This window comes from Thunnus thynnus, chromosome 6 (genome assembly GCF_963924715.1).
Source record: "Thunnus thynnus chromosome 6, fThuThy2.1, whole genome shotgun sequence".
Lineage (NCBI taxonomy): Eukaryota > Metazoa > Chordata > Actinopteri > Scombriformes > Scombridae > Thunnus > Thunnus thynnus.
In genome coordinates, this window is record NC_089522.1 from 32,863,997 (window position 1) to 32,891,381 (window position 27,385).

Genomic DNA, 27,385 nt, shown 5'->3' on the forward strand with positions numbered 1-27,385 from the left:
CAACAGATAAAACACACAAGGGGGAAAAACAGACATAAAACAAAAGTTTAAACATTAAATCCCACATGCTACCTAAATGGCTGTGAACAGATGGGTTTTAACTGCTTTTTCAAAGAGTCCTCAGAGTCCAGAGACCTCAGACTTACTGGGAGACTATTACAAAGCTTTGGTGCTGCCGACTGGAACGCACCGTCTCACCGAGTCTTAACACGCGTCCGAGGGAAACTTAGAAGACCGACAGCGTGTTTAGATATCTGAATGACTTTATGTACGTATATATATCGCTAAAACCTTTCTAAAACATTTGTGTGCAAACAAAAAAATAATACAAATACATGAAAATCTGGATATGTCTCTCTTTAACTTTGTGATCAATATAACTTTATCATAAACATGACTCAATGGACTATTAACAAAATGTTAAATATCAAAGCATCAAAGTCATTAAATCAATTCAAGTATCATGAGTGAATTCTTTAATTAGTGCAAACTCACTCGTTTGGAGAGGGTTTTTTTTTCAATTAAAATGCAAACTTTGTTCCAACTTTATTACATTTGCACTTTAATTCACTACAATAAAAGTATAAATTATAATGAAATGGGCGTTCTTCTGTAAAGGAGCCTGTCTTTATAGAAAGTATCCGTCTGTAATTCCACTTGTATAAATATGTTGGAATGTTTGAGTATTTCACCTATTGATTAATCACAATTTTGTTAAAATCAGCAGCCATTTTTTTTTGCAATGACACAAAACCAAGAAATCTTCCTAATCTTAGAAATATTTCATTATAACCAGCAAAGGTTTGTATTTCTACTAGTAGTGTCTTATAAATAACTGCTTGAAATAATTAAATGATTTCTGTCAAGTGAACCAGTTAATTTATTAACTAAACTGTTGTTTCAGGAGTTCCTCAGGGCTCATGTGTAGGACAACTGTTGCTTTCAATGTTTATGCTCTCATTTAGCGAAATTCTTCCATTAAAACCAAAATTTTCTTTTTTCTAATGATGCACAGGTTTATCTACATGTTAAACTAAAGATTTAAACTAGGGCTGCAACTCATGATTATTTTAATTATCGAGTAATCTGATGATTATTTCCTTTATCAATCAATTCATTAATAGTCCAGAAAATAGTGAAAAACGCCTGTTATAATTTCTCAGAGTCAAAGGTGACATCTTTAAATGTCTTATTTTGTCTGATCAACAGCCCAAAACGCTCAGATGATCAATTCACTATCGTATACTGTATGACAAAGAAAAGCATTCAATTGTCACATTTGAGAAGCTGAAACCAGCAGATTGTCGGCATTTTTGCTTCAAAAATGATTAAAAATGATTGTTTATTAAAGTAGTTGCCAATTAATTGTATCAATCTTCTAAGCAATTAATTGAAAGAGCTCAGCTGTTCACAAGGGAAATGAATGAAAATTCAGTTGTCCAAGTGCTGTGGAGAGACCTGAGGCCAGCCAATGGCGGAGAGCCAGCGGTCAGACCCCGGGAGGATCGGCGAGAGCTCGCAGGCGGACTCGCAGAGCTGCTGTTGTTCGAGGTTGGTGTGTAATATGAGGCGCTGCTGGCGAACACTTCTACAAGGGACCCAGCGAACTCTAGCAATCGTCCGAAGGCACCAAATGCCGGTAAAAATCAAAGAAATAGATCCTAAAATATCCAAGTGGATGGCAAGTGTCCGTCAAATCATCACCGCAGGAATCCATGTGCGTGTATTAAGTCCAATCCAATCAGGAAATTCATTCTAAAGTAATGTGTTGTGTTCTCAAGCTGAACCCAAGCGGACTCCTAGACGGACATTTGAACGTTCGTAGTATCAATTCAAAAATCAATCAAGTTCCTCATCTTCTCAGAGACTCAAATATGGATTTTCTATGTTTGACTGAAACTTGGCTTCACAAAAACTCTCAATCAGCTGCATCGATTATACCAAGTTACAAGTTCCTCAGAAGAGATAAACGCAATAACAGGAGGCAGAGTCCTGATTTACATGAAAGAGTCCCAATGACAATGACTTGGACTGTATTGGTCCAACTGTAACACTGTCATCAGAAATGTCCTTTATGCTCACTGTGTTGTATTGCCCACCATCATCTAATAATGAGTTTTATGAGAAATTTAATATAACTTAAATTTTAAGACAGAGTTTATTCTTATGGGAGATTTTAACATCAGTTGAGAGATTAACCCGACTAGAAAAAGCCTCAAACAGGTTACAGATGGATTTGACTAATCACAGTTAATCCAGGGTTGCTAAATTGCACTTGTTTGCTAAATTAATCTGGGAGCAGATTAAAGAAAGAAACTGACAGGACATCATCACAAAGAACGAAGGCAAATGGATCTTGAAATCAATGGAAACCTTTCAAGGGATGCAGCTGAAATTGTTGAGGCTCATTATTTTAATCATTCGGTGTACAGAGTTTCTGTGAGTTAAATGAATACTACTCCATCAGAGACTGCAGCTTTGCAGCCACTCTCCCCTTCACTGGATGTTGCAGAACCACCCATTCACATAAGAGATATTCTTGAGGCAGATGTGCTAAGAATAATCAATGCTCTTAAAACATCAAAAGCAAAGGATGTGTATGTGATGGATACTGCCATGCTTAAAGATCTAAGCACATCATTAGTCTCTCCCCTCACAAAGATATTAAACCAGTCCCTCTCCCAGGGGGGCTTCCTGAGTGCTTGGAAGAGGGCTATTGTAACACCAATTTTTAAATCTGGCAACCCTCTCACCATCTGCAACTACAGGCCTATCAATATCCTACCAGCAGTACGGGAGATAGCAGAGAGATGGGTTGCAGAGCGATTGACTTTCCACCTGAACAACAGCACCTTTTCCCTGAACTCACTGCGGTTCAGATTTAGAGGCAAACACTCTACAGAGAAGGCTAATTGCTTCTTTATAGAGAAGGTTAAATCATTATTGGATAAGGTTGGTGTTGTTGCGGCTGTGCATTTAGATCTTAGGAAAGCCTTTGACACTGGGAATCATGCTGTCCTCTTCTCTAAGTTATCTACCTTCAATTTCTCTCCAGATGCTCTTCGGTGGATAGAGTCCGTCCTTTCTGGCCGATCTCATATTGTCAGAACCATCAGTCTACTGCTCTCAGTTTCCCCACTGGAGTCCCACAGGGATCCATATTGGGCCCACTACTACCATTTAGCTTATAATGACTTGCCATCCGTATGCCATGAGACTCAAATGTACGCTGATGACACTGTAATATACGCTCACCAGCCACTTCATTAGCAAATCCAACACAACAGCTCTGCCATAAATTCTACATTTATTAAATTCTACTTTTATTAAATTATACATTACAGTTTTTGTTGACATTACCAGAAAGGTGATAATTCTACTTTATGTTTATTATTGAGGTCGTAGTGGGTGGTGGTGGTGTACTGTGGTGCATTACATTAAATGGTATTCCTAATATTTTGTCAACTTCATTAACATACTACGGATGAAAACCAGCCTTTTGGGTAATTCTGGCATATTTACAGTAATGTTTATTAATATGCACTGTCCCTGAGAAATAAATGGAATAAATAACTGAAATATTTTATCAGATTAACTGTGACCTTGGCAGCTTGAAACCACACAACATAAATTTGAGTCTAGTCTTTAAAGCCAAATACAGGTCTGATGATGTTTACCTCTAAAAGTGAGACTGATTAATGCAGCTCTGAGATGATTTTAACTTGAAATGCTCAAAAAAGTCCAACTTTATAAAAATAACAGATACTAGTGTTGAAAAGAGGCTGTTGTTCTGACAGACAGCATTCAAACATCTTTAAAAACTTTGGGTTTTTAAGGGGAATTGTAACATTTTTCAGATCTGTAGTACAACAAAACGTACCCTCTTTGCACTCTAGCGCCACCCGGCTCTCCAGGTTGTCCATCTGCAGCTGGAGGCGTTTCAGCGTCCGGTCGGCGTCGCGTGTCTTCCTCTTGTAGGCGATCAGCACGGCGATGATGGCGATGAGCAGCACGCCGCCACCCGCTCCGATACCGATGATGGCGGGCAGCGTCAGGGCGCTGTCGGAGTAGATATGGAGCGTACCCGGGGAGTACTCCAGACCGCCGACCAGGATCTACAGAAGCAGAGACAGAAAGTTTGTTAAACGAACGTCAGGGCTGCACATAAACTTTATAAAAGTTTATGTTATTTTGCTCATTTTACTTGTTTTTTCACACAACTTTAATCTTTACATGATTTCCGTTAGCAGAACAAAGGACAACTCTTCTCTAGAAGACAATAAATATAACACACACACACACACACACACACACACACACACACACAGAGCTATATGCAGACATACAGTAGCCTCATATTAAGTGTGTATTCATTATCTTTGTTGTGCGTTATATTAATATTTTATTAAAACGTTTCCTCTTTACGGGTTCTGAATATCGATCAGAAAACAGATTACAGCTCGTACGAACACTGATGAATAAATGATAAATGATGAGAGAGATAATAATCAATAGCTTAAATAATGTATAAATAGTTTGTTCATTGATACTGATTCACTTTGAACACCACGGTGTGTGTGCGTGTGTGTGTGTGTGTGTGTGTGTGTGTGTGTGTGTGTGTGTGTGTGTGTGTGTGTGTGACCCTCTGATCTGTGATATCAGACCAATTACCCATAACTCCCTGCAGCTGCACTTAATGACTTTCACCTTTATAAAGACCTCCCACTTTCCTTCCTTCTCTTTTCTCTCTATTCTTCCTCCTCTCCTTCGTTTTCTTCATCCTGTTTTCTTTCCTCCTCCTCCTCCTCTCTGTCTTCCATATCTTCTCTTCTCTCCGGTTTTATTCTCCCTTTTCTTTCCTCCCATCTTTTCATTCCTCTTCCTCTCTTTTATCTCCTCTGTTCCCTTCTTCTTCACCTCTCTTTTATTTCCTTCTGTAATTCCCATTTCCTCTCACTCCTCCTTTTTCTCCTTCTTTCCTCTCCACCACTTTTTCTTCTCCCCTCTTTTCTCTTTCTTTACTCCTCTCTTCGTCCTCCTCCCCATTTCCTGTTTTCATCTCTCCTCTTCCTCTTGATTTCCTTCACATCCTCCCTCTTTTCCTTCCTCCTCAATCCTCTTTTATTCTCCTTCTTTTCCTTTCATTCTTCCTTTCTTTCTTAACACACTTTACTCACTTTTCAAGCAAAAATGCCAAAAAAAAGATTTTCTGTTTTTCTGTCATATAAAACAGTAACTGGATCTTTGTTCTTTTTTTTTTAAACTGTAAGTCAAATTGTAAAGAAAGACATTTGAATACATCTTCCTGAATGGTGGGAAACAATAATTTCTGACAATGCAGAGACTGATCGAAGATAATCTGTGGATTAATCGATAATAAAAATAATCATTATTTGTAGTAAAACAGTCATTAGTTAATTCGTCCATCTTTCACATTATTGTTGTTTTTTTCTTCTACTTTGATGAAATGAACGCTGCTGTGTGTGAACCAATCACGTTCAGGTATCACTGACGGGTAAAAACGATGAAGGCGGGGCTAAGATCCCGTCACTCACCAGCACTCGCTGCTCTCCGGTGAGATCTGGCGAATCACAGAGCAGCTGGTTCTCTGACACGGTCAACAGGCACGGAGACTCTCCGATCAGAACCGTGTAGTTCAGGCGGTTGTTGCCGGGGGCGGGCGGGATCAGGTTCTTACCCTGCACGCACACACACACGCACGCACACACGCACGCACGCACGCACGCACGCACGCACGCACGCACGCACACACACACACACACACACACACACACACACACACACACACACACACACATATACACATTGGTTTTCATACTGTGTCTCTATCAGATTGATTCTTCTTCTGAACTTCCTGTTGGTTGTTTCTCACCTTGAGGATGATGGGTGACCCCGGTTTGACCTCCAGGATCCCTGAGTTGCCCAGGGGGTCAAAGGTCGGGTTGGGGTAGTGAGTGAAGGGGGTGGAGTTCAGGACCAGCAGGGAGGAGACCTGGAAGAGGAAGAACATCGGGTACATCTCAAGTCTCTTATTTGATTGTTCCGAGCGAGGAAACACGAGAGCAGCCTTTTAACGGCCGACAAGCCCCTTATTGGATATCAGTTATTGATTGGATGCTGCAGCTGATCAGACTGATCTGATACATCACTGATCAACAAAATAAACCATAAACAACTTTCTTCATTTATGAGAAAGATTTTTATTTTCATGATGTTATTTCCCTCATTAACTGATATTATAGATAAAACTGAGAGTCCGTCTGTCAGCAACAAACACTTTTATATTTTACATAATTTATCGTTATTCCCACTCATGTGAAGATTCCTGAGTGTCGGGTTTTCATGTGAGTTACATAATTTCCATTTTCCCTGAAACATTTAGCCTGATAAATAATTTCCAGTGTTCAAAAGACACTCTAACCATATTCTTGGTTATTAAATAATGAATTCACAATCAGAATATCAATAAATACAGACGCAAATAATGAATAAATAATATAAACGCACTCTGCCAGTAGAAATGGTTCCTGTGCCTCTGAGCAGTAGTTTTTATTCATGTGCAGGTGTTTGTTAAACAGGCTGCAGAGAGGAAACAGCTGCTGGCAGTGATAACTGTGCACCTTTATTAGTATTAACACAGCACACATGCAAAACTCCATCAGAAGTCTCTACAGCTGTTTAAAGCTGACTGACAGCTGATCCAGCTCGTTTCCTCTCTCCTTGCATGGTTTCCTTGCATCCTTAGTGGGAGGGATTAAATTAGCTGTTAGCAGCTCCTGTTAGCAGGAGTCTTTTTTTCTTTTTTTTTGCAGTGTATTTATTATTATTACTTTCCATTTCATCAAAGTGTAGCTGATATAAGCAATGTGCTCCACACATTTCATCATTCCCCCACCGCAGGCCCCAAAACAAAACAAAACCAAAACACAGAGAAAAAGCAAAAAAATAGTGTTTCAATTATATATAATGAGACAAAATAACATCTGTAACAACAGTCCATTAAACTATATGGTGTCTAAAAGTCTGTGATGTGTATGATGTGAATGAGTAAAGAGACCAGCTGTGACGGAGATCCTGTGTGTGTTTTTTTACCTGGTCGAAGATGAAGCCGAACTCGTCGGGGCGCAGCGCCCCCTCTGGTGGGTTGGGTTTACTGTACATCAGACCTGGAGCCAAACAGGTCATGGTGCTGTCGTTGACGACGGTGCAGAACTGCAGAGACAGAAGAAAGAGGTGAAGAGAGAGAGAGAGTTCGTATGTGAGGTGATGGTAGTGTGTTAGGGATTAAAGGACACGTTCACAATTTCAAATGTGTCTTAAACCAACAGTCAGGAGCTCAAATGAACATTAAAGCTGCTTTTCTTGCTGTAATCATTCCTCCTGTTCATACTGACCATTAGAAGATCCCTTCATAATGACCTTACAATGGAAGTGATGGAGGACAAAATCCACAGTCCTCCTTCTGTGCAAAAAATGTATTTAAAAGTTTATCTGAAGCTAATATGAAGCTTCAGCGTCCAAATGAGTCAAATCAAGTAGATATCTTTCAACGTTACAGTCTTTTTAGTGTCAAAGTTCCTCTTTTTGTTACTATACTTCCACCTGCAGCTCAACAGGGAAACACTGTCTGAGGAAACACAAAGAGGGAATTTGATGCTAAAAAGACTGTAAATGTGTCAGATATCCACTTGATATGACTAACTCAGACTGATGAAGCTGAATAGAAGCTTCACACAGACTTTTAAATGACTGTGTGGACACACTGTGGATTTTATCCTCCATCACTTCCATTGAAAGCACATTTGAAGGATCTTTTAATATCCAGTATGAACAGGAGGAATGATTACAGCGAGGAAAACCTCTTTCACTGCTCATATGGACACCTGACTGCTGGTTTAAGACTCACTTGAGAAATTGTGAAGATTAAAACCTTTAAATCCTGAGTCTTTCAGGTAAAACATGGAGGCTGCTCTACAGACATGGAAACTAACGTCGTGTAGACTTAATATTGTTTGATTCTCTCTTATCCTTGTTATCATCTTGTGACCCCTCAGATTTCATGTGTGACTCCTTGAAGGGTCCTGAGCCCCGGGTTGGAAACCACAGGTGTAGTTTTGTTCTTACATTGTTGGTCTCCACTCCTCCGTACTTGGCTCGGACTTTGGGCTCCTGGATGGTCAGCAGGTTGGTTCCCGTTACCGTGATCACTGTACTGCCACTGCGCACACACACACACACACACACACACACACACACACACACACACACACACACACACACACACACACACACACACAGGTCACAGATCAATACTCTGATTGATTGTATTTCTGAGCAGGACGTGGGAAATGATCTGAGGGTTTACTTGAGGATGGTCCAGTTCGGTTCGATGCTGCTGATGGTCGGGTCCTCGGTGTAGATGTATTTGGTCTCCGAGCTCGTCACCTCGGCCCTGTCAATCATCAGCCGGATGGGGGCGGGGCCAGCGCCGGACTGGGAGGCGGGAGTTATGCAGATTATTTCCCTATTGGTCCGTCTGTGAGGAGGAGGTTGTTACACGTTTATTAATTCTTTCACAACATATTAATTAAACCTTGAATTCGTGTGTAGATGAAAAACTCACTTGACAAACAGACACTCGTCCTTGTCGATGTAGACGGTGACGCTGCTGCCGGCGTCCAGGTGTCGACCCGTCACCGTCAGTCTGGTTCCCCCGGAAACAGGCCCCTTCTCTGGACGAACGCGACTGAAACTGGGGCTCTGGAGGAGGAGGAGGAGGAGGAGGAGGAGGAGGTGAGGTTATAATCCAAACTACTTCTAAAAACACAGAAAAATGTCCTCTCAATAACTGGACTTGCTCCTGTGAAGGTTTGAGCTGGATGGAGATGGTTGTGTTCAGTCTGGGAGGTCAGAGGTCAAAGTTCAGGGTCTGGACAGAGTTTGGTGTCTTGCTGAAGAGCACGAGGTGAGACTGAAGTACTTTTGTGAAGGCAGATGTTTGACTGTCACCATAAAGTCTAAAAATCACGATAAAAGCAACTAATATATGCATCTGTCTCCCTCTGTTTCAGAGTTTAGAGGTGCAACTTCTGATTATTTTATAATTATCGATTACTCTGCTTATTATTTTACGCAAGTGATTCAACATTTTGTCTGTAAAATGTCAGAGAATAGTGAAAAATGCCTGGACTGAAAGAAAATCCAATAAATATTCAGTTTACTGTGTATAAACTACTGCGTATAGCACAGAGAAGCTTCACATCTGAAAAGCTGCAACCATCATTTTCAGCTCTCCTGGTCGCCGTCACCTGCCGTATATTTTGTTTTAATTGTAGTGAGCAGCACAAGCTTTCCAGTTGGCTTCCATAATTTTGTATAAGTAAAGTTTCTGAGCTTCTCTGAACAAAATAAAATTAAACTTTCAACCAACAGCAGCATCATGAGTGAGACTCTGTGTTGATGACTGAAGTGCTTCTCTTAACTTGTTTCCATGCAGTCATGTTGTCATACGCTGCTGTCAACATGTTATTTACTGTGTTGCGGCTTTATGAAAGTCTTTCAAACAATATTTTAACTAAGAGTAACTGTAATATTGTGGTTTTATTGGTTAAATCAAGAAGTTTCCTCCGTCGACGGGGCTGACTGTGAATAAAAATATTTTAATTTAATTTTGTATTAAAGGGGCCATATGATGAAAAACTCACTTTTTCAGTGCTTGTGTGTATGTATTTATAAGACCAGTCAGTTTGGTGTGGGCCGGTTTGCTCTGGTTTACTCATGCGATTCAACAAGCCGTTCAGATTTGATGCCCCTTCTTACATCACATGGGGCAAAGCTAGGCTAGGCTAAACTAAGCTAAGGCCAAACAATTCACCCGTATCACGAGGCTGGACCAGGGGGACAGAGCTGCTGCTTGCTGACAGACGGCTGCTCAGCCCCGGCGACTTTATTTTTTAAACTTTTGGGATTAAGTGGATTTATCTTCAATCTCGCTTCTAAACCTAGCCGCAGCTAACGCCGGAGTCACACACCACCACCTCCGCTGCTGCTCGCATCAGTAATAAACATCTTAAATGCTGGTGAGTTTAGATCATTTTAAAGTTAAACAGTATGTAGATATCCATGTGTATTAACAATAACGTTGCTGCCGTATTTATGCCTTTAGATTTTGAGTGTGGATGGAGCAGCTACGACGTTAGCATCAGTTAGCTCTGATTGATCCGAACTCCATTCAGAAAACAAGCAGTTGTTTGCTCGTCGTCTTGCAGACAGACCCAACAAAGGATGAATTCAGGCTTTTTACAAGTCGACATCTTGATGTAGTTATTTCAGCATCCTTTTGATCCATTTATAGCAATTAAATCACAACTAAATCTAATCTAATCTAATCTAATCTAATCTAATCTATGTTTATTTACACTCAAACCTGCTGTTCTGAAGGCTGCAGTGGATCTTTGTGGTATTTTGACTGTCAGATACATTTTATTAAGACGTCAGGGAACTGTGTTAACTTGTGGAAAAGGGGTATAATGTGGCCCCTTTAATTTAAAACGATGACGCATCTCTGCCTGTAATGATTCCTCCTTTAATCCGCCCACTCTGCTGCCACAGTGATACTTCTTCTGTCTGACGTCTGAGTCCTTTAAATGCTTAAACGACCCAGAAATCAGGTTTCTCTGAACCGTGTTTGTCATCCTGAAGATGTTGAGGGAACCAGATTACTGCAGAGAGAGCTGACAGTAACCCGCTCACATTAATGATTTATTCTCCGACACACACTCACCACGAAGGAGTAGGTCTGCGTGGAGAGGGTTCGATACTCGGCGCTGCAGACGCCGATGCAGAGCTCAACGGGTCCACCGGGAGAATGAGGGAGGAGAGCTTCGGCCATGTCACACACAATCCTGGAGACACGCAGAGAGAGTCAGCACACGCCTCTGACGTGTTCTGGAACATGTACACGCTAACATGCTAACACGCTAACACGCTATAACACTCACCTCTCGGCGCTGATGTACTGCGACGGGACGGGGTTACAGCGGACTCCGGCCACCTGAACATGAGCGATCTCCTTCACCTGCAGACCCAGGTTCTCCCCCTCGATCGTCACCCGCGTCCCCCCCTCCCGAGGTCCCGTCAGAGGATCGATCTGTGGGGGGAGGAGGCAGGAGATCAATCACTTATCAGTCATTGATCCCTGATTACCCGCTTTGATGAATGATTCTCTGGAAGGCTTTTAGTGTACACACACACACACACAGATGCAAAACATCAGTGGTGGAAAGTACAAAGTACATTTACATTTACACTTTGCATAATAACTTTTACTTTAAAGGACGGGTTCACAATTTCTCAAGTGAGTCTTAAACCAGCAGTCAGGTGTCCATAGTAACAGTGAAAGAGGTTTTCCTCGCTGTAATCATTCCTCCTGTTCATACTGGATATTAAAAGATCCTTCAAATCCTTTCAATGTTAGTGATGGAGGATAAAATCCACAGTGTGTCCACACAGTCATTTAAAAGTCTGTGTGAAGCTTCTATTCAGCTTCAGCAGTCTGAGTTAGTCATATCAAGTGGATATCTGACACATTTACAGTCTTTTTAGCATCAAATTCCCTCTTTGTGTTTCCTCGGACAGTGTTTCCCTGTTGAGCTGCAGGTGGAAGTATAGTAACAAAAAGAGGGACTTTGGCACTAAAAAGACTGTAACGTTGAAAGATATCTACTTGATTTGACTCATTTGGATGCTGAAGCTTCATATTAGCTTCAGATAAACTTTCAAATACATTTTTGCACAGAAGGAGGACTGTGGATTTTGTCCTCCATCACTTCCATTGTAAGGTCATTATGAAGGGATCTTCTAATGGTCAGTATGAACAGGAGGAATGATTACAGCAAGAAAAACAGCTTTAATGTTCATTTGGGCTCCTGACTGTTGGTTTAGGAAAGGCTTGAAATATTGTGAACTCGTCCTTTAAGTAAGATTTTGAATGCAGAGTTTTACTTGTAAAGTAGCATCTTTATACTGCAATAACGTAAAGATCTCATCATACAAATACAAACACTCATACAGCAGTAGTGCAATAAACCATTTAGGTAACAGTATCACAACAATCCCACCACTGAGTCCATTCTTGTCAGTCCATAAAGTTTCCACTTGGATAATTCTACTTCACAGATGATAACAGAAGATTCCTCCGTGATGATGAGAGTGCAGGTTGCGGGTTCGATTCCTTACTGTACCTTGGTGATGCGCGGGTGGCTGCAGCGCAGGTTGTGTCGTCCGTGGTGCATCCAGTTCTGTTCAGGTGAGGGGCAGTGCTGCCGCAAGAGGCACTTCCTGGTTTCTGTGCACCAACCGCATTCAAAGGTAGGCGGAGCTTTGAGACACTGACCGCAGCTGGAGCGCTGAGCCTCGCACTTATATAGCAACGCTGACAAACACACATAGATACGATCGAATTTATTGATCCAACAGAGAATCTCAAGTGTCACAGCAGCAGAAGGAAGCGTAACAGAGACAAGAATACATTATCAGCTTCCATTATATGCAAAATGAAGCAGTGAAAACAAGAACAAAAGGTACTAAATACTGTGTAGAACATATATTTAGTTACTACAAAGTTCATTCAGAAACCAAGACATTACTCTGTATTTTCTTGTTTATACAGTTTAAGTTTGTTGCCTTAATCCTTTTATACTGTGTTTCTTCTACTGTGTCATTTCCTGTCATTGTATTTTATTATTTCATTACTTCCTTCCTGAAAGCTATTGCTAATTGCTATTAAAACACCAAAAGATATTCAAATTTTCCAAGTGAAGGTCAAGCAGAACTAAATTTGACATTTTTTTTTTAAACATTGTGACCAAACTTGGCATTATAGCTGATGCGGTGAGGTCTTTTTTAATTTAACTGATTATAGAGGTAATAAATTAAGGCTGCAACTACCCATCATTCTTATTATGGATTAATCTGACAATAGTCTTTTCAAATAATCAATTTGTGAATATTCCCAAAGTCCATGGTGACGTCTTCAGATGTCTTGTTTTTTCTGACTAACAGTCTAAAACTCAAAGATATTCAGTTTATCATTCGCTGCAGTTTACTGACTGAAACTACTGGATTATGTATTTAACAGTCAATATATTTTGTTGACTCGTAAATCAAAGCAGCAGTCAGTCTGTATCATGATTAGTTTTTCTGTATATCTGAGTCTGAATCTTCTCTCTTACAGACTTGAGGTCAGTTTGAACATGTTCAGAGATGTGAGGTTTGTGCTGACTGATGATGATAAACAGGTTTTACCTTTCATAGACATAGGTTTGTCGATGAAGAAATCTCCATCCCAGACAATAGAGAAATCCACTGGGAGATCACCGGCCTCATCCCCTTCATACCAGTACTACAGAGAGAGACAGACAGAGAGAGAGAGAGAGAGAGCATAATTTAAAATTTAATTTTGTGTTAATTATAATCAGGCAATAGGAAGAAACTTTAATTAAAGAAAAGGGAGAAGAAATGAAGGAGACACACAATACATTAGGAGCTATAACTGTATCAGGGAGTGCAAAAATTTAAAAGATCCACAGACAATATGTTTAATGAGAACAGCAACACATGGCACAAGTGTTTTTCATAATGTATCAGAGCAAATTAGTCTTTATATTTGTGCTGATGTTCCACTTCACAGCCAATGCTACTGTAGGTAATGTTAGTGCAGCTATTAGCCTAACATTGCTACAACCATTACAGCTAATATTCATGTTACATATAATATTTATGAAGCTAATATTTGTGCAGTTGTTACAGCCAATGTTACTACAGCCGGTATTCCTACTCCAAATGCTTTAGTTAATGTTACTATAACTAACACTATAACACCTAGCTAATGTTAGATGTACAGCTAACATATTAACAGTCAGTGTTCCAAAATAAATATAGTTAATATTACTACAGTTACTACAGCTAATGTTCATTTTACTAACACTATAACATTGGTGCCAATACTACAGCTAATATTTGTACAATATGTAGACCCTTAAGCTAATATTACCTGAGTTATTATTCTTGAATGGTTTTAACAGTTTACGCTAATATGTGTACAACTATATAGTCATACTATCCCCAACATTTCTACAATTTATAGTAGTGCTAGTGCTGCTATTATCTAATGATACCACAGCTAATATTACAGCTAATGTTCACTTTATTACAGCTTTTGCTAGATAATATTTGTACAATTGTTACCAAAGGTGAACTTACTTTAGCTAATAATAAAACAGTGAAAACAGCCAATGTAACTGTGGCTGTTAATATAGCTAATATTGCTAAAGCTATTGCTACAGATAATATTTTTACAGTATTGTAAAATATTACCTGTAGCAATATTAACACTGTTTTGCTGCTAATGATACTATAGCTAATGCTACCACAGCTAATGTTATCACAGTTTATCATACTAAACTAACATTACTACAGCTAATGCTACTACAGCTAATGATTCTAAAGCTAATGCTACTACAGCTAATGTTACTACAGCTAATGTTATCACAGTTTGTCATACTAAAGCTAATTAACCTAAGGTAATGTTACTACAGCTAATGATACTCAAGCTAATGTTACAGCTAATGATACTAAAAGCTAATGTTACTACAGCTAATGATACTAAAGCTAATGATACTACAGCTAGTGTTATCACAGTTGATCATACTAAAACTAACATTACTACAGCTAATTATCCTAAGGAAATGTTACTAAAACTAATGATACTAAAGCTAATGTTACCACAAGTACTATTTGCACAGCTAAGCGTTGTACATCTTATATTTCTAGTGCTATTAGAAACAAAGACTGTCCATAGAGGAAATAAACTCAGCAGAGATACTGCTTTAAAGAAAAAGAGATGGAAAATGGTCACATGCACACTAACGCACACTAACACACACACACACAGACACATACACAAACGCACACACAGAGCGGTGTTGTCATGGTGGCTGCAGGTCTCCATGGTAACCAACAAAAAGCAGCCAAAGAAACAACATAATGGATTTAGAGCTGATGGGAACCTGATCTACCTGCTGGTCCCTGTGTGTCTCGTCTCAGGTAAACAGCAGGGAGTTAATGGAACAAAAAAATATTAATGTGGATGTATGTGTGTCTGTGAAATGAACAATACAACTCATCTACAATCCTGTTGAAAAGACAGAGAGAGGCTGCGTCCTAAATATGTCAGCTCAACTCGACTGACACCAGATAATCTGACACACACACACACACACACACGCACACACACACACGCACACGCACACACGCAAAGGATCGGTTAGAGAGAGAAGTTGAGTTTTTTGAAAGATTGAAAATCAATGTGTCTTAATGACTCTGGTCTACTGCTCATTTAATTAACTTAAAGCACATGGAACACACACACACACACACACACACACACACACACACACACACACACAGATAGATTCATTAAGGGGTGGCAGCTTGATAACCTCACTTCAGCAAAAATATCTACTGTAAGAATCTACTGTACCACACTACAAGACACACACACACACACACACACTGCACATGCACACACACACACACACACACCCTGCATGTGCACACACACACACACTGCAAATATACGCACCCACACACACCCACACAAAATTAACAAATTTCATTAAGTCACGGCAGCTTTCAGTACAATATTCCATCCTCAGCAAAAACTACTTCACCATCCAACCAGGATTTTACTGCTTTTTACCTCACACACACACACACACACACACACACACACGTTTGCACACACTCAAACACACATTCACTCCAACACACACACACACACGTTTGCAATTAATAAAGCGTTGATATTAAAATGATCTTTTCTGCAGAGCTGCTAGAGCGACCATATTATTCATAACATTGTGTGCATATGAGTGTGTGCATGTGTGTGTGATTGTGTGAGTGTGTATGTGTGTGTGTGTGTTGGAGTGATGACCACACAGCTGAAATATGTGGAATACCAGGACCAATCGAAAGAGAGCGATGTGTGTGTGTGTGTGTCTAATGCCCTGGTTTTCCATTAAAAGCAGCCAGCTGAGCCCAACGGAGCAGCATCATAACTCAGACTGCTGCACACACACACACACACACACACACACACACACACACACAGGCGGTATAAGAAAATGAAAGGAGAGAGAGAGAGAGAGGGTGCTGTTGAACGCTCACACTGACACCACAGATCACAATCAGAGCTGATGTTGAACGCAGCTCTTATCTGCAGCTCTTACAGTGACAGACGCTCCTGAACGCAGTTCACTAGAACCTCGACGTGACGTTTTGAAGCCGTTACTGATCACACACAAACACAACCGGACCTCCGACTGCTCCTCAACACACACACTCACACTCACACACACACACACACCACAACCAAACTGCCAAGTATTGAGGTTTTGATACCCGTCGTCTTTTTAGCACCGAACTCTGTCTTTGTGTTTGCTCACACCGTGTTTCTGCTCTGAGTCACGGCGCAGGGAGACGTCCTGGTAGGCGCATGTTGGCCATTTTTAGCTCAGACTGAAATATCTCAACAGCTATCAAATGGATTTTGGTGAAAATTAACGTTCTTCAGAGGATGAATCCTGCTTGACTTTCCCTCTGACATCACCATGAGGTTAACCCTAACCTTTGTGATTCAGAGTGAAATATCTCCACAACTATCAGATGGATTTTTTTGGTTAAATTTGGTTGAGACATTAACGTTCCTCAGAGGATGAATCCTACTGACTTTGGCAAACTTCTCCTCTGACATCACCATGAGGTTAACCCTAACCTTTGTAGTTCAGAGTGAAATATCTCAACAAATATCAGATCCCTGCAAGAAACATTCTCACCAATTTGGTGATCATCTGACTTTTCCTCCAGCGGTTTAGGTTGACTCTTTCTCAACAACTGTTGGATGAATTGCCATGAACTTTGGTTCAGACATTCATGTTTCCCCTGAGGATCAATATGACTGACTTTGGTGATCCTCTAGCTTTTCCTCTAATGCCACCATGAGCTTAACTTTTATGGTTCAGAGTGAAATATCTCAACAAATAATAGATAGGTTGCCATGACAACAGACATTCAAGGTCCCCAGAGGAAATACTGCAACCAACTTTTCCTCTTGTGCCACCAGCGGGTCAAAGTTTTCATTTTTATTTACGTGACAACACACACTGACTCACTTATCCTGTGATAGACTGTATCTCAACAACTACTTGATGGATTCGCACAAAACTCGTTCATGCTCACCAGAGGATGAATCCTTCTGACTTTAGTTTTTTGTGCTTTCTCATCTCGCAGGAAACCCTGGGTTGCAGGCCGAGTCTTCGCGGTCCTTCGCAGTCCTGTTTGCATCCTTCCATGGCTATTGCTACTTATTGTTATCGTTATGATTGTTGTTATTCTGCCCCCCCCTTTCCCTCTTTCTTTCTCTCTCTCAACCCAACCGGTCAAAGCAGACGGCCGCCCACCAAGAGCCGGGTTCTGTTTGAGGTTTCTTCCCGTTAAAGGGGAGTTTTTCCTTACTGCTGTCGCCAAGTGTTGCTCATGGGGGAATTGTTGGGTCTCTGTAAATTAAAGAGTACGGTCTTGACCTGCTCTATGTGAAAAGTGCCCTGAGATGACTTCTGTTGTGATTTGGCACTATATAAATAAAAATTGACTGATAAATTGATTGACTTATCCTGTGATAGACTGTATCTCAACAACCACTTGATGGATTTGCACAAAACCCAGTTCAGACGTTCATGCTCGCCAGAGGAAGCATCCTTCTGACTTTAGTGATCTCTAGCACCACCATGAGGTTAACTTTTGTGGTTCAGAGTGAAATATCTCAACAAATAATAGATAGATTCCAGATGAAATGTGCAACAGACATTCAAGGTCCTCAGAGGAAATACTGCAACCAACTCTGACTTTTCCTCTCGTGCCACCAGCAGGTCAAAGTTTTCATTTTTATTTACGTGACAACGCAAACTGAGTCACTTATCCTGTGATATCTCAACAACTACTTTATGGATTTGCACAGAACTCGTTCATGCTCACCAGAGGATGAATCCCTCTGACTTTAGTGATCTCTAGCACCACCATGAAGTTACCTTTTATGGTTCAGAGTGAAATATCTCAACAACTACTGGATAAATCCACACTGACTCCGAGAGGCTTTTACCCGGGACTCCCTCTGATTTTTACACTCCGAGTCTACTTTTTTTCCTCCCCAGCCGTGTTTAAGTTTTGATGTATCCACTTTATTTGTTTAACTCAGACAGATGAAGCCTCATATTATCGTCATCTTCAACTTGAACAGAAGGAGGACTGTGGGTCTCTTACAGCCAGCATGAACACACACACACACACACACAGGCAACTCTTTACACAGACATATTAGTGTGTAAGAACTGTATATATTGTCCTTTTCAGTGGACTCCAGCGGTTTTATGTTCCTCCTTGGCGCTCTGCTCGGTGTCACGTGCCTCCTCTTTCTCCCTCTGTCTTCATAAAGCTTCCTTCTTGGTGTCTATTGGCTTTCTGGGACCTGCTGAGCGCTGTGATGTAATTGTGTGATCTGTGTTATTTATCACTTGGCTTGTTATTCTGTGTAATTCACTGAGAAATATTTTCCCCACCGGTGCAATAAACTCATGTCGATCTTAATTCCTTTTTCTCTTTTTTTTATTTTTTTTCTCTCTCCGTTGTTTTTTTCCTCGTCGGTATATTTCTCTTCCTGTTTCTGTCTGGTTTTCTTACCGTCTCTTTTTCTCTTTCTCTCCTGCTGGGTCTTAATGTCACAGTACTGCTGGACACTGTTGGAGCGTGTGTGTGGATCTGTCGTCCCCATGGTAACCCCTAACTGGTTGCTAGGCCTGTCACTATGGGGTCAGAGGTGCCTGGCAACAGCAGCAGGAGTGTGTGTGTGTGTGTGTGTGTGTGTGTGTGTGTGTTCCTGTTAAAAACTGCGACTTTGTCTCTTTTCTTCTTCTCTGAGAGTTGAAGTGAGTTCAGCTGTAGTTCCTCTAACGACCACTAGATGCTGCTGTGATATTGAAGTGAATGTAAAAATTCAAAAACTTCTTTAAATTAAAAATACAAAGTCAGTACAGTTTTTACACGTGTAAAGGTGTAGCTTCAACTCCAACTGAAATTAAACTGACTTTTTTTTTGCCTCCTACAGAAACATATCTGATCTGTAAATCACTTCCTTCGTTCGCCTTTGAAAAAAAATCAGAAACCAAAAGAGAGAAATTAATATTGATGGCACCCCCTAAATTTACATTAATTTGATTTAATACCATTCAATCTCCTCCTTTCCTTACAGCAAATTAAATCTTTTCATAAAGCGATAACGTGTCGCTCTATCACAGGCAGAGCAGACGGTCACACTGAGCCTGATAGCATCCTGCTACACAACACAAGAGCCACAGACTCTGAACAACAACCCACGTTAGCTTTCCTGCTAAAGTCTCCTTCTTATCTAACTTACAAACATGAACACACGTCTTGTCCTGCAGCTTGTTGGACGAGCCACCAAACAAATATTCACCAGGGAAAAGTGCACCGCTAACGTCAGTTAGCAGCTAGGTAGCTAATTAGCTGCTTAGCTGCAGCACATTAAACAACATGTAAACATACTTGCAGATGTCACTGCATATATTCTTGATTATAAATCACACTGAATCTAAAAATATGTGTATAATATGTGTTCAGATGACGGAGTTATGACTCAAAGGATGAGTTTTGAGCAAATTGTGGCTCATGCCTCGTGTTTTGAAAACCTCAGAGAGAAAACAAATGAGATACAACATGTTAATCAGGGAGTTTAAGAGGTGCATGTAGGTGTATTTTTGAATTTTTGACAGAGCCATGCTAGCAGTTTCCCCCTGCTTCCAGTCTTTATGCTAAGCTATGCTAACAACATCCTGACCTTTGTGCTGAACACAAAGACATGAGACTGATCATCTGATCACTTCACTCTTACAAACAAATAGAATAAAGGCTAATTTATGGCAGGTCACTCTACAAAAATTAAAGAGTCGCGTGATGTTTTTCAATTTATGCTTTGGCGAAAGGTTTCAGTTGTCTCCATGGTAACCAGACACTATCCTCCAGCCGGCTTGTTTATATCATCCCGACCGGGACTAATTAAACAAAGACGTTATAAGTTATCTAAAGTCACAGACCAAAATATCAATAAGGAAGTTCAGTCTCCATGGCGACGTTAGTAACACTATCCAATCACATTGCATGACACAACATGACGGTGTCCGCCACATAACGAAATTCTCCAGGTGCACGACACGAAAGGAAAACGTCGAGCGACCTGCCGTAAACCTGCCCGACTGCTTCCCAAACACCGAACTCTTCTTTAAGTACGGCGACAGATCAGCGCGTCTTCGTTTGTGACGTTTTATGTTTGAGTTTGTCCAAATGTCTGACACAGCTGTACGACGAACTAACCGGCGACTGAATCATCTCTACATTCAATTAAAAATCTCATTAGACTGTAAATGCTGTTTCTGTCTGCTGCGGACAAATACTGACAACGTGCTTGTATTTTGAAGACTGAACATCATCTGTGTGAGGAATGTTAAAACTGCAGGAATTGTGTGTGTGTGTGTGTGTGTGTGTGTGTGTTGTACTAAATGGCCAATTTCCTCTGGGAATAGTAACTTAATTAAATACACACACACACACTGACCATCTGTATGTATGTATGTGTGTGTGTGTTGCTGCTGTCTGCATTTAGTGGCGGTATGTCAGTGCAATCTGTGTGTGTGTGTGTGTGTGTGTGTGAGGCGTCTTCAGGGCGGGCTCAGCGACAGGAAGACAGATGAAGGACAGGAAATGAGCGAGAGCAGACGGACAACAGTTGGTGTGTGTGTGTGTGTGTGTTTTCAGAATGCAGGACGGCGGATGGCGAGTGTCATCTCGGTAAAGGACAATAATCAATCAATGTGTTTGTGTGTGTGTGTGTGTGTGTGTGTGTGTGTGTGTGTGTGTGTGTATGTTCTTGATAATTGAATCTCAGTCAGACACATCAATACTAGCTGTCCACCTATAAACTGACCTCTGACCCCTGGAGGTCACCGGGTCATCACACACACACGCACACATGTAGGGGCAGAGGGGGTCACGCTGACTAATGACATGACAAGACACCCTGAAGTCACCGTGACAACTGGAGAGATAGAGGTCGTTGAGGTGAAGAGGTGGCGGTTGTAGTGAGAGTGGTGATGTCATCCAATACAATGGAAGAAAGTCCGTGTGTGTGTGTGTGTGTGTGTGTGTGTGTGTGTGTGTGTGTGTGTGTGTGTGTGTGTGTGTGTGTGTGTGTGTGTGTGAGAGAGTTTGCTGATGTCTGCAGGTATGTCTCCACTAAGTCACCTTCACTCTCCTCTCAGCTGAGTCGGTTTTATTTTGTTCAGTCGTCTCATATTAAAGTTTGTTTCCGTTCGCTCTCCCGTTGTGTGAATATTAGCAGATAAACAGCAGGTGGCGCTAATTCTACCGGTCGGTGCCATTAAACCGTTGCAGAAGAAGATGACGTCATTAAAACAGCGACAATTAAAGCTTAAACGATGGAAACAGTGATGGAAATATGACATTTCTGTTAGTTTCACGTATTAATGTGAGGAAGATATAAATGATATCACCATGACAACTGCTACTTCAACTACTAGTGTACAAAGAACAACTGCACAGAGCTGCTAGCATGACTGTAGAAGGCAAAAGATGCACTCAAGTAAAGAAAGATGAGTTGTTGACACACACACAGAGAATAACCCCTGCAGTAAGCGAGCAGCAGTGCATGCTGGGTAGCGTAGTCTGTCTCACCGAGGTGTTCTGACACTGGATGCAGGAGGAGTTGAAGCGGACGGCGGGGATGCGTTGAACTTTGCCCTGGATGTTGAACACACACTCGTAGTTCTTCTGACCCGACTGCGGCTGAGGGAGGTTACGAGCTCGCAACGTGATCGGACGAACCATCCCGGCCGGGACCAGGATGTCGGAGGTGGGCAGGATCTGAGGACAGCCCTGCAGAGAGAGAGAGAGAGAGAGAGAGAGAGAGAGAGAGAGAGAGAGAGAAGAGGGTGAAGATGATCAACAGCCTCTAAAAGTATTGACTTCCTGTTGTTTACCGCCTCACCTGGCTGCAGTCTCACAGAACACGTGTTTTATGAAATGATGTTGTATTCTGTGAAATGTTTTTGTGTTTGGCAGCTCGGGGCCACCGTAATCTCCTCCTTCTCCCTCATGTAAAAGGCCAAAATCTCTAAACACGTAAATATTTTTCATTTCTACAGTTTTCCTGCTGGACACCAGATGTTTCCTCCTTCACTGTAAAGTCTATTCTCACCAGAGGCTTCAAGTCTCCACATCACACTTGTATAAGTTGAATACTGAGCCACGATTGGCTCCAAACTAGTTGTGATGTCACAAATCATGCGCATAATATTAATAATAAACTTTTTATTTGTATAGCACCTTTCATACAATAAATGCAGCTCCACATGAGAATAAGAGGGAAAGAGGAGACGTCATCTTATGGATTTTAACAAGAAAACTGAACTTTTTTATGGAAAATGTCAATCAGACAAACATTATTATTCAAAGTAGAGCATTTATATCCATCTTAAAACACGTCTTTAATAATATGCCTTTAACAGCTTGTGTCATTATGTATATGAGATGTGTATGAACGTAACAACTGACCAAACTGATGAATAACTAGTTCTCACAGTTCATGTTTACTTTATTATCAAACGTCTGCTGCAGCAAATAAACCAATCAGAAAACACCAAAAATCAATATGGATTATTATGGATATTGGTGTGGGAAAATCCCACAACAGCATGTGTGTACTCTGTCTCACACACACACACACACACACACACACACACACACACACACACACACCCAGCCAACAAAAGCAGATAACTTATCACAGTCTGTCATCACGGACTGGACTTAAGACAGAGACACTGTACGTGTGTGTGTGTGTGTGTGTGTGTGTGTGTGTGTGTGTGTGTGTGTGTGTGTGTGTTCAGTAATGGACAGCTGGTGACAGATCCAAGCTTTGGAACTTCCTGGGGCGGCTGGAAACACACACACACACACACACACACACACACACACACACACACACACAGGCTCTGTCACTCAGTGGGGTGAAACCTTTATTAATGAGCGTCACCACGGTAATTAATTGCCTTGTGACTGACAGGAAGACCATTAGCTCCACAGGAAGTGGACCAGAGCACAGCGGACGCCAGTGACTGTAGAGACTCTATGTGTGTGTGTGTGTGTGTGTGTGTGTGTGTGTGTGTGTGTGTGTGTGTGTGTGTGTTTGGGATGAAGGCCAACTGTGGCTCTGAGTCTCTCGGCAAACACTCGACATTTATCCAAACACTGCGCTCACCTGTGACACTCTGTCACACCTCTGTGGAAGCAGGTGACAGAAACATGAGACACAAATGATTTTTATGTGAAACTGACGACTGAAGAAAGAAACGAGAACAAAGTGAAACTGTAAACCGTCTCGCGGGAGGAAGCGATAATTAAACTCAACTTAAACGGAGTCAAACCTTGTTCCTTTTTAAAGCTTATTTAAAGCAGCACTCCACCATGATATACACATGTTTAAAGGATCAGTCTGCAGATCTTCTAAATCTTTCTTCTAGTCAACAAATCTTCATGTTTGGATCCAAACCAACAAGGAACTGCTCTACTAACAAGTATTGTGTGTGTATCAAAGCTGATATATCTCATTAAAAACACGTCAGTGAGTCACACCGCTGCACTGGGTGACATGTTCCTTCATCATGAAGAGTTTGGTCACGTTAGTTTGTTTAGAAACGGCTCCAAAGACTAATAACAGCGATCAGGTTTTCAGTCTCCAGAGAGTAGTTCTGTGTGAGGAAGAGAAAACCGTGTACGCATGAAGACACAGTTCTCTTTACAGTTAACAATCGCCGTATTGATCAGACTGTGACCCAGACATTATACATTTCTCAAAGAGCTTCAGTACAAAGTCAAGAAGTTGTGATATGTAGCACAACAAGCTAGTGTTCCTGCACATGCTCAGTGGCGTCTGTCGTACACAGGACTACTCTCCTGAGACTGAAAACGTGATCACTGTTAATATAAAACAAACTGGAGGAGTGGAGTTTGAAAGACGTGGATGTTTACCTGCAGGGAGGCTCTAATGAAAGACACTATCCAGCTGCATTATGGGAAATGAAGTGTTCTTGGAGTTTGAACTACAGATGACTCTGGTCTGCTAGCTACTGTTAATCACAAGCAGTGAAGTGCAGTTTTATATGATGGGACATTACCTAGTCGCCCTAAAGTTCAACTTTACTGTTCTGGTTCAGTCTCAGCGTCTCATAGCGTCGTTTTCAGAGAAAAAGCTGTAAAAAGCCGCTGTACACTACCTGCTCAGCACCAAACAGACACAGTTAACTGTAGACTAGCTGGTGAACATAGTGGAGCATTTAGCAGCTAAAGAGCCAGATATTTCCCTCAGGAGTTGGTAGAGAGTAAAAACAGAGATAAAAGAGAGTGAATATTGGACAGAAACACGACTCCACATGAATGATAATGTTGCTCCGTAACTGCTGGGTGTGGAAATAAGCAACTGTTTGCTAACATGTTAGCCGCAACGACTCTATAAGCTGATGATATGACAGAAGTCATGTTTAGAAACTATTCTGCCAAAATCAAGTGGACAAAAAAAATCATTTCAACCAAACTGAAACTATAAAGGATCAAGAATAGAACCCTGAGGAACCCCACGATTAATTATTGACATTATTAATGTGATGATCATGTTGTAACTGCTGGATGTGGAAATAAGCAGCTGTTTGCTAACAAGTTCAACATATCGACTTAAAAGATGATGATATGTCAGAATTGTGTTCACTGCTTGTTTCTGATGAGAACTAGTGGATGAAATATCAGATTTTAGACTCGTTAACGTTTGTGTTGAAGCAATGACTTTTATGAGTCGTAAAGGTTTAGATTTCTGAATTTGTACACCTCGAACTTTTGAGTTTTAAATAAGAAAAGAAAATTATTTAAACAAAAGATAATTAGTTGACAGCTGAAACTTGAAAGGTTTCAGACACAAAAGACAAACATTTATTGAATAAGTTGCCTTGAAAATATAAAATGTATTTATTTTTGTTTTGCTGCTTCTGTCTCTGCTGTCAGAATCTCTTTATTTTGTGACTCTTCGTCTCTCTGGTTGAAAAAGAGACTCAAACCTTGTTGAATAAAACCTTTTCCATCTGTTTCTCCTCGTTTCTTTACACTCTGACTCTTCGTTTCTTCGTCGCTCTTTCTCTCCTCTCAGACTCTCGCAGCTCCACCTTTCATCTCTCTCTCTCCCTCTCTCTCCTTAGTCCGTCTAATTGCCTGGTAATTAACATTAATTGCTGTGATTGGACCCTTTTATGTCAATTAAGTGGCTATTTATCTTCCATTAACCAATTAACCAATCAGAGGTTGTTACTGTCGCCCTGTAATGACACCGCGCACCAATCACGTCAACAAGACGCCCAAACGACTCGACCTCTGCTCTGCCGTCGTCTAATGAGATAACGAGCAGACTGATCGGCCGCTCGGCTCGTTAGTTACAAGAGTAATCTGCTACTGTTACTCCCTGACAGGTGTGAAATAACTGATAAACACACACATGAAGTATTCTGCTGCTGCTTTACACACAATAAGAGACATAAATACAGTTTTACCTTGTTACTACAGGTGCAGGTGTACAGTACACACACACACCCGTGGATTTACGGTCTACCTGCCTGAAAACATAAATATATATGTGTGTATATTGTGCAAGTTGCAATCTTTCATGTAATCTGACATCTGCTGCACACAGGAGACTCTTGTTGCCAGTCTTCAGTCTTTTTTGTTGGCGTTTTCTTCCACTTATCTGCTTCTCAAAGTCTCATATAAGCTTCAAACATGGATTTATTACATATTTTCTATTTTCAGGATAATTGTGGTGAACCTGGTGAAGATTCAAGATGGATTAAAGAAATATAAATGTAGGTTGGTCTACAACAATCCAGCTACAGAATGTATTTTATTAGAATTGTGAAGGTGTGAAAAATCACAGCTCATTAAAGATCAATAATTTAACTTATTACAGTTCACAGTTTTTCATGTGTGTGTTAAAGCAGCAGTCAGGTGTCCATAGTAACAGTGAAAGAGGTTTTCCTCGCTGTAATCATTCCTCCTGTTCATACTGGATATTAAAAGATCCTTCAAATGTGTTTTCAATGGAAGTGATGGAGGATAAAATCCACAGTGTGTCCACACAGTCATTTAAAAGTCTGTGTGAAGCTTCTATTCAGCTTCAGCAGTCTGAGTTAGTCATATCAAGTGGATATCTGACACATTTACAGTCTTTTTAGCATCAAATTCCCTCTTTGTGTTTCCTCGGACAGTGTTTCCCTGTTGAGCTGCAGGTGGAAGTATAGTAACAAAAAGAGGAACTTTGGCACTAAAAAGACTGTAATGTTGAAAGATATCTACTTGATTTGACTCATTTGGACGCTGAAGCTTCATATTAGCTTCAGATAAACATTTAAATACATTTTTGCACAGAAGGAGGACTGTGGATTTTGTCCTCCATCACTTCCATTGTAAGGTCATTATGAAGGGATCTTCTAATGGTCAGTATGAACAGGAGGAATGATTACAGCAAGAAAAACAGCTTTAATGTTCATTTAGGCTCCTGACTGTTGGTTTAAGACACACTTGAACGCATCCTTTAAGGCATGAATACTGTTACTGTTCATTCTTGTTCATTCCTCATAATTAATGAGATATTACATGCATTAATTCATGATAATTCATGTACTTTTTAGTATAAAGTGTTGCTGATTAACAATTTTAAACCAAGAAATGATCAAATCAACAGTTTTCACAGCATTCCTGTTTGTCTTCTTCTTCTTTTTTTTTTCTGAAAGCTTCTCGCATCAAAGCTTCTCAGCTGCAGACTCTTAAACCTGTCACATCGTCCTTGAACGCATCATCAGCAAGGAGAGGTTTAGTGTATGTGTGTGTGTGTGTGTGTGTGTGTGTGTGTGTGTGTGTGTGTGTGTGTTGCTACCCTTCACTGTTGACCTGAAGCTTTACTGTTGTTAACTGAACCATGTAATGACACAGAGAGAGAAAGAGCAGCTCTGACCTCCATCACTGGATGTTGCTGCTGTTCAGACACACTGACGGAAACTTAGATCAAAAGATCCACAGACGCACGAAAATATATCCTTTAAAAATATGTAGAGAGAGATTTAAA

General features: G+C 40.8%; 1 protein-coding gene across 3 annotated transcripts in view; it reads right to left on the reverse strand.

Annotated features, from left to right (window-relative positions):
- Nucleotides 1-27,385, reverse strand: part of plxna3 (plexin A3) — a 144,127-nt gene that overhangs the window by 26,491 nt on the left and 90,251 nt on the right. For all 3 annotated transcript variants that reach the window (XR_010928774.1, XM_067593451.1, XM_067593452.1), the window contains exons 13-24: nt 21,901-22,101; nt 13,327-13,423; nt 12,264-12,454; nt 11,022-11,170; nt 10,805-10,925; nt 8,645-8,781; nt 8,387-8,557; nt 8,146-8,239; nt 7,114-7,233; nt 5,894-6,013; nt 5,556-5,699; nt 3,881-4,115 (exon numbers count right to left, since the gene is read on the reverse strand). Coding sequence is in view for 2 of the 3 variants with exons in the window: in XM_067593451.1 (XP_067449552.1) it covers nt 3,881-4,115; nt 5,556-5,699; nt 5,894-6,013; nt 7,114-7,233; nt 8,146-8,239; nt 8,387-8,557; nt 8,645-8,781; nt 10,805-10,925; nt 11,022-11,170; nt 12,264-12,454; nt 13,327-13,423; nt 21,901-22,101 (1,780 nt within the window). In the remaining variant the exon portion in view is untranslated. The remainder of the gene's footprint in view (nt 1-3,880; nt 4,116-5,555; nt 5,700-5,893; nt 6,014-7,113; nt 7,234-8,145; nt 8,240-8,386; nt 8,558-8,644; nt 8,782-10,804; nt 10,926-11,021; nt 11,171-12,263; nt 12,455-13,326; nt 13,424-21,900; nt 22,102-27,385) is intronic.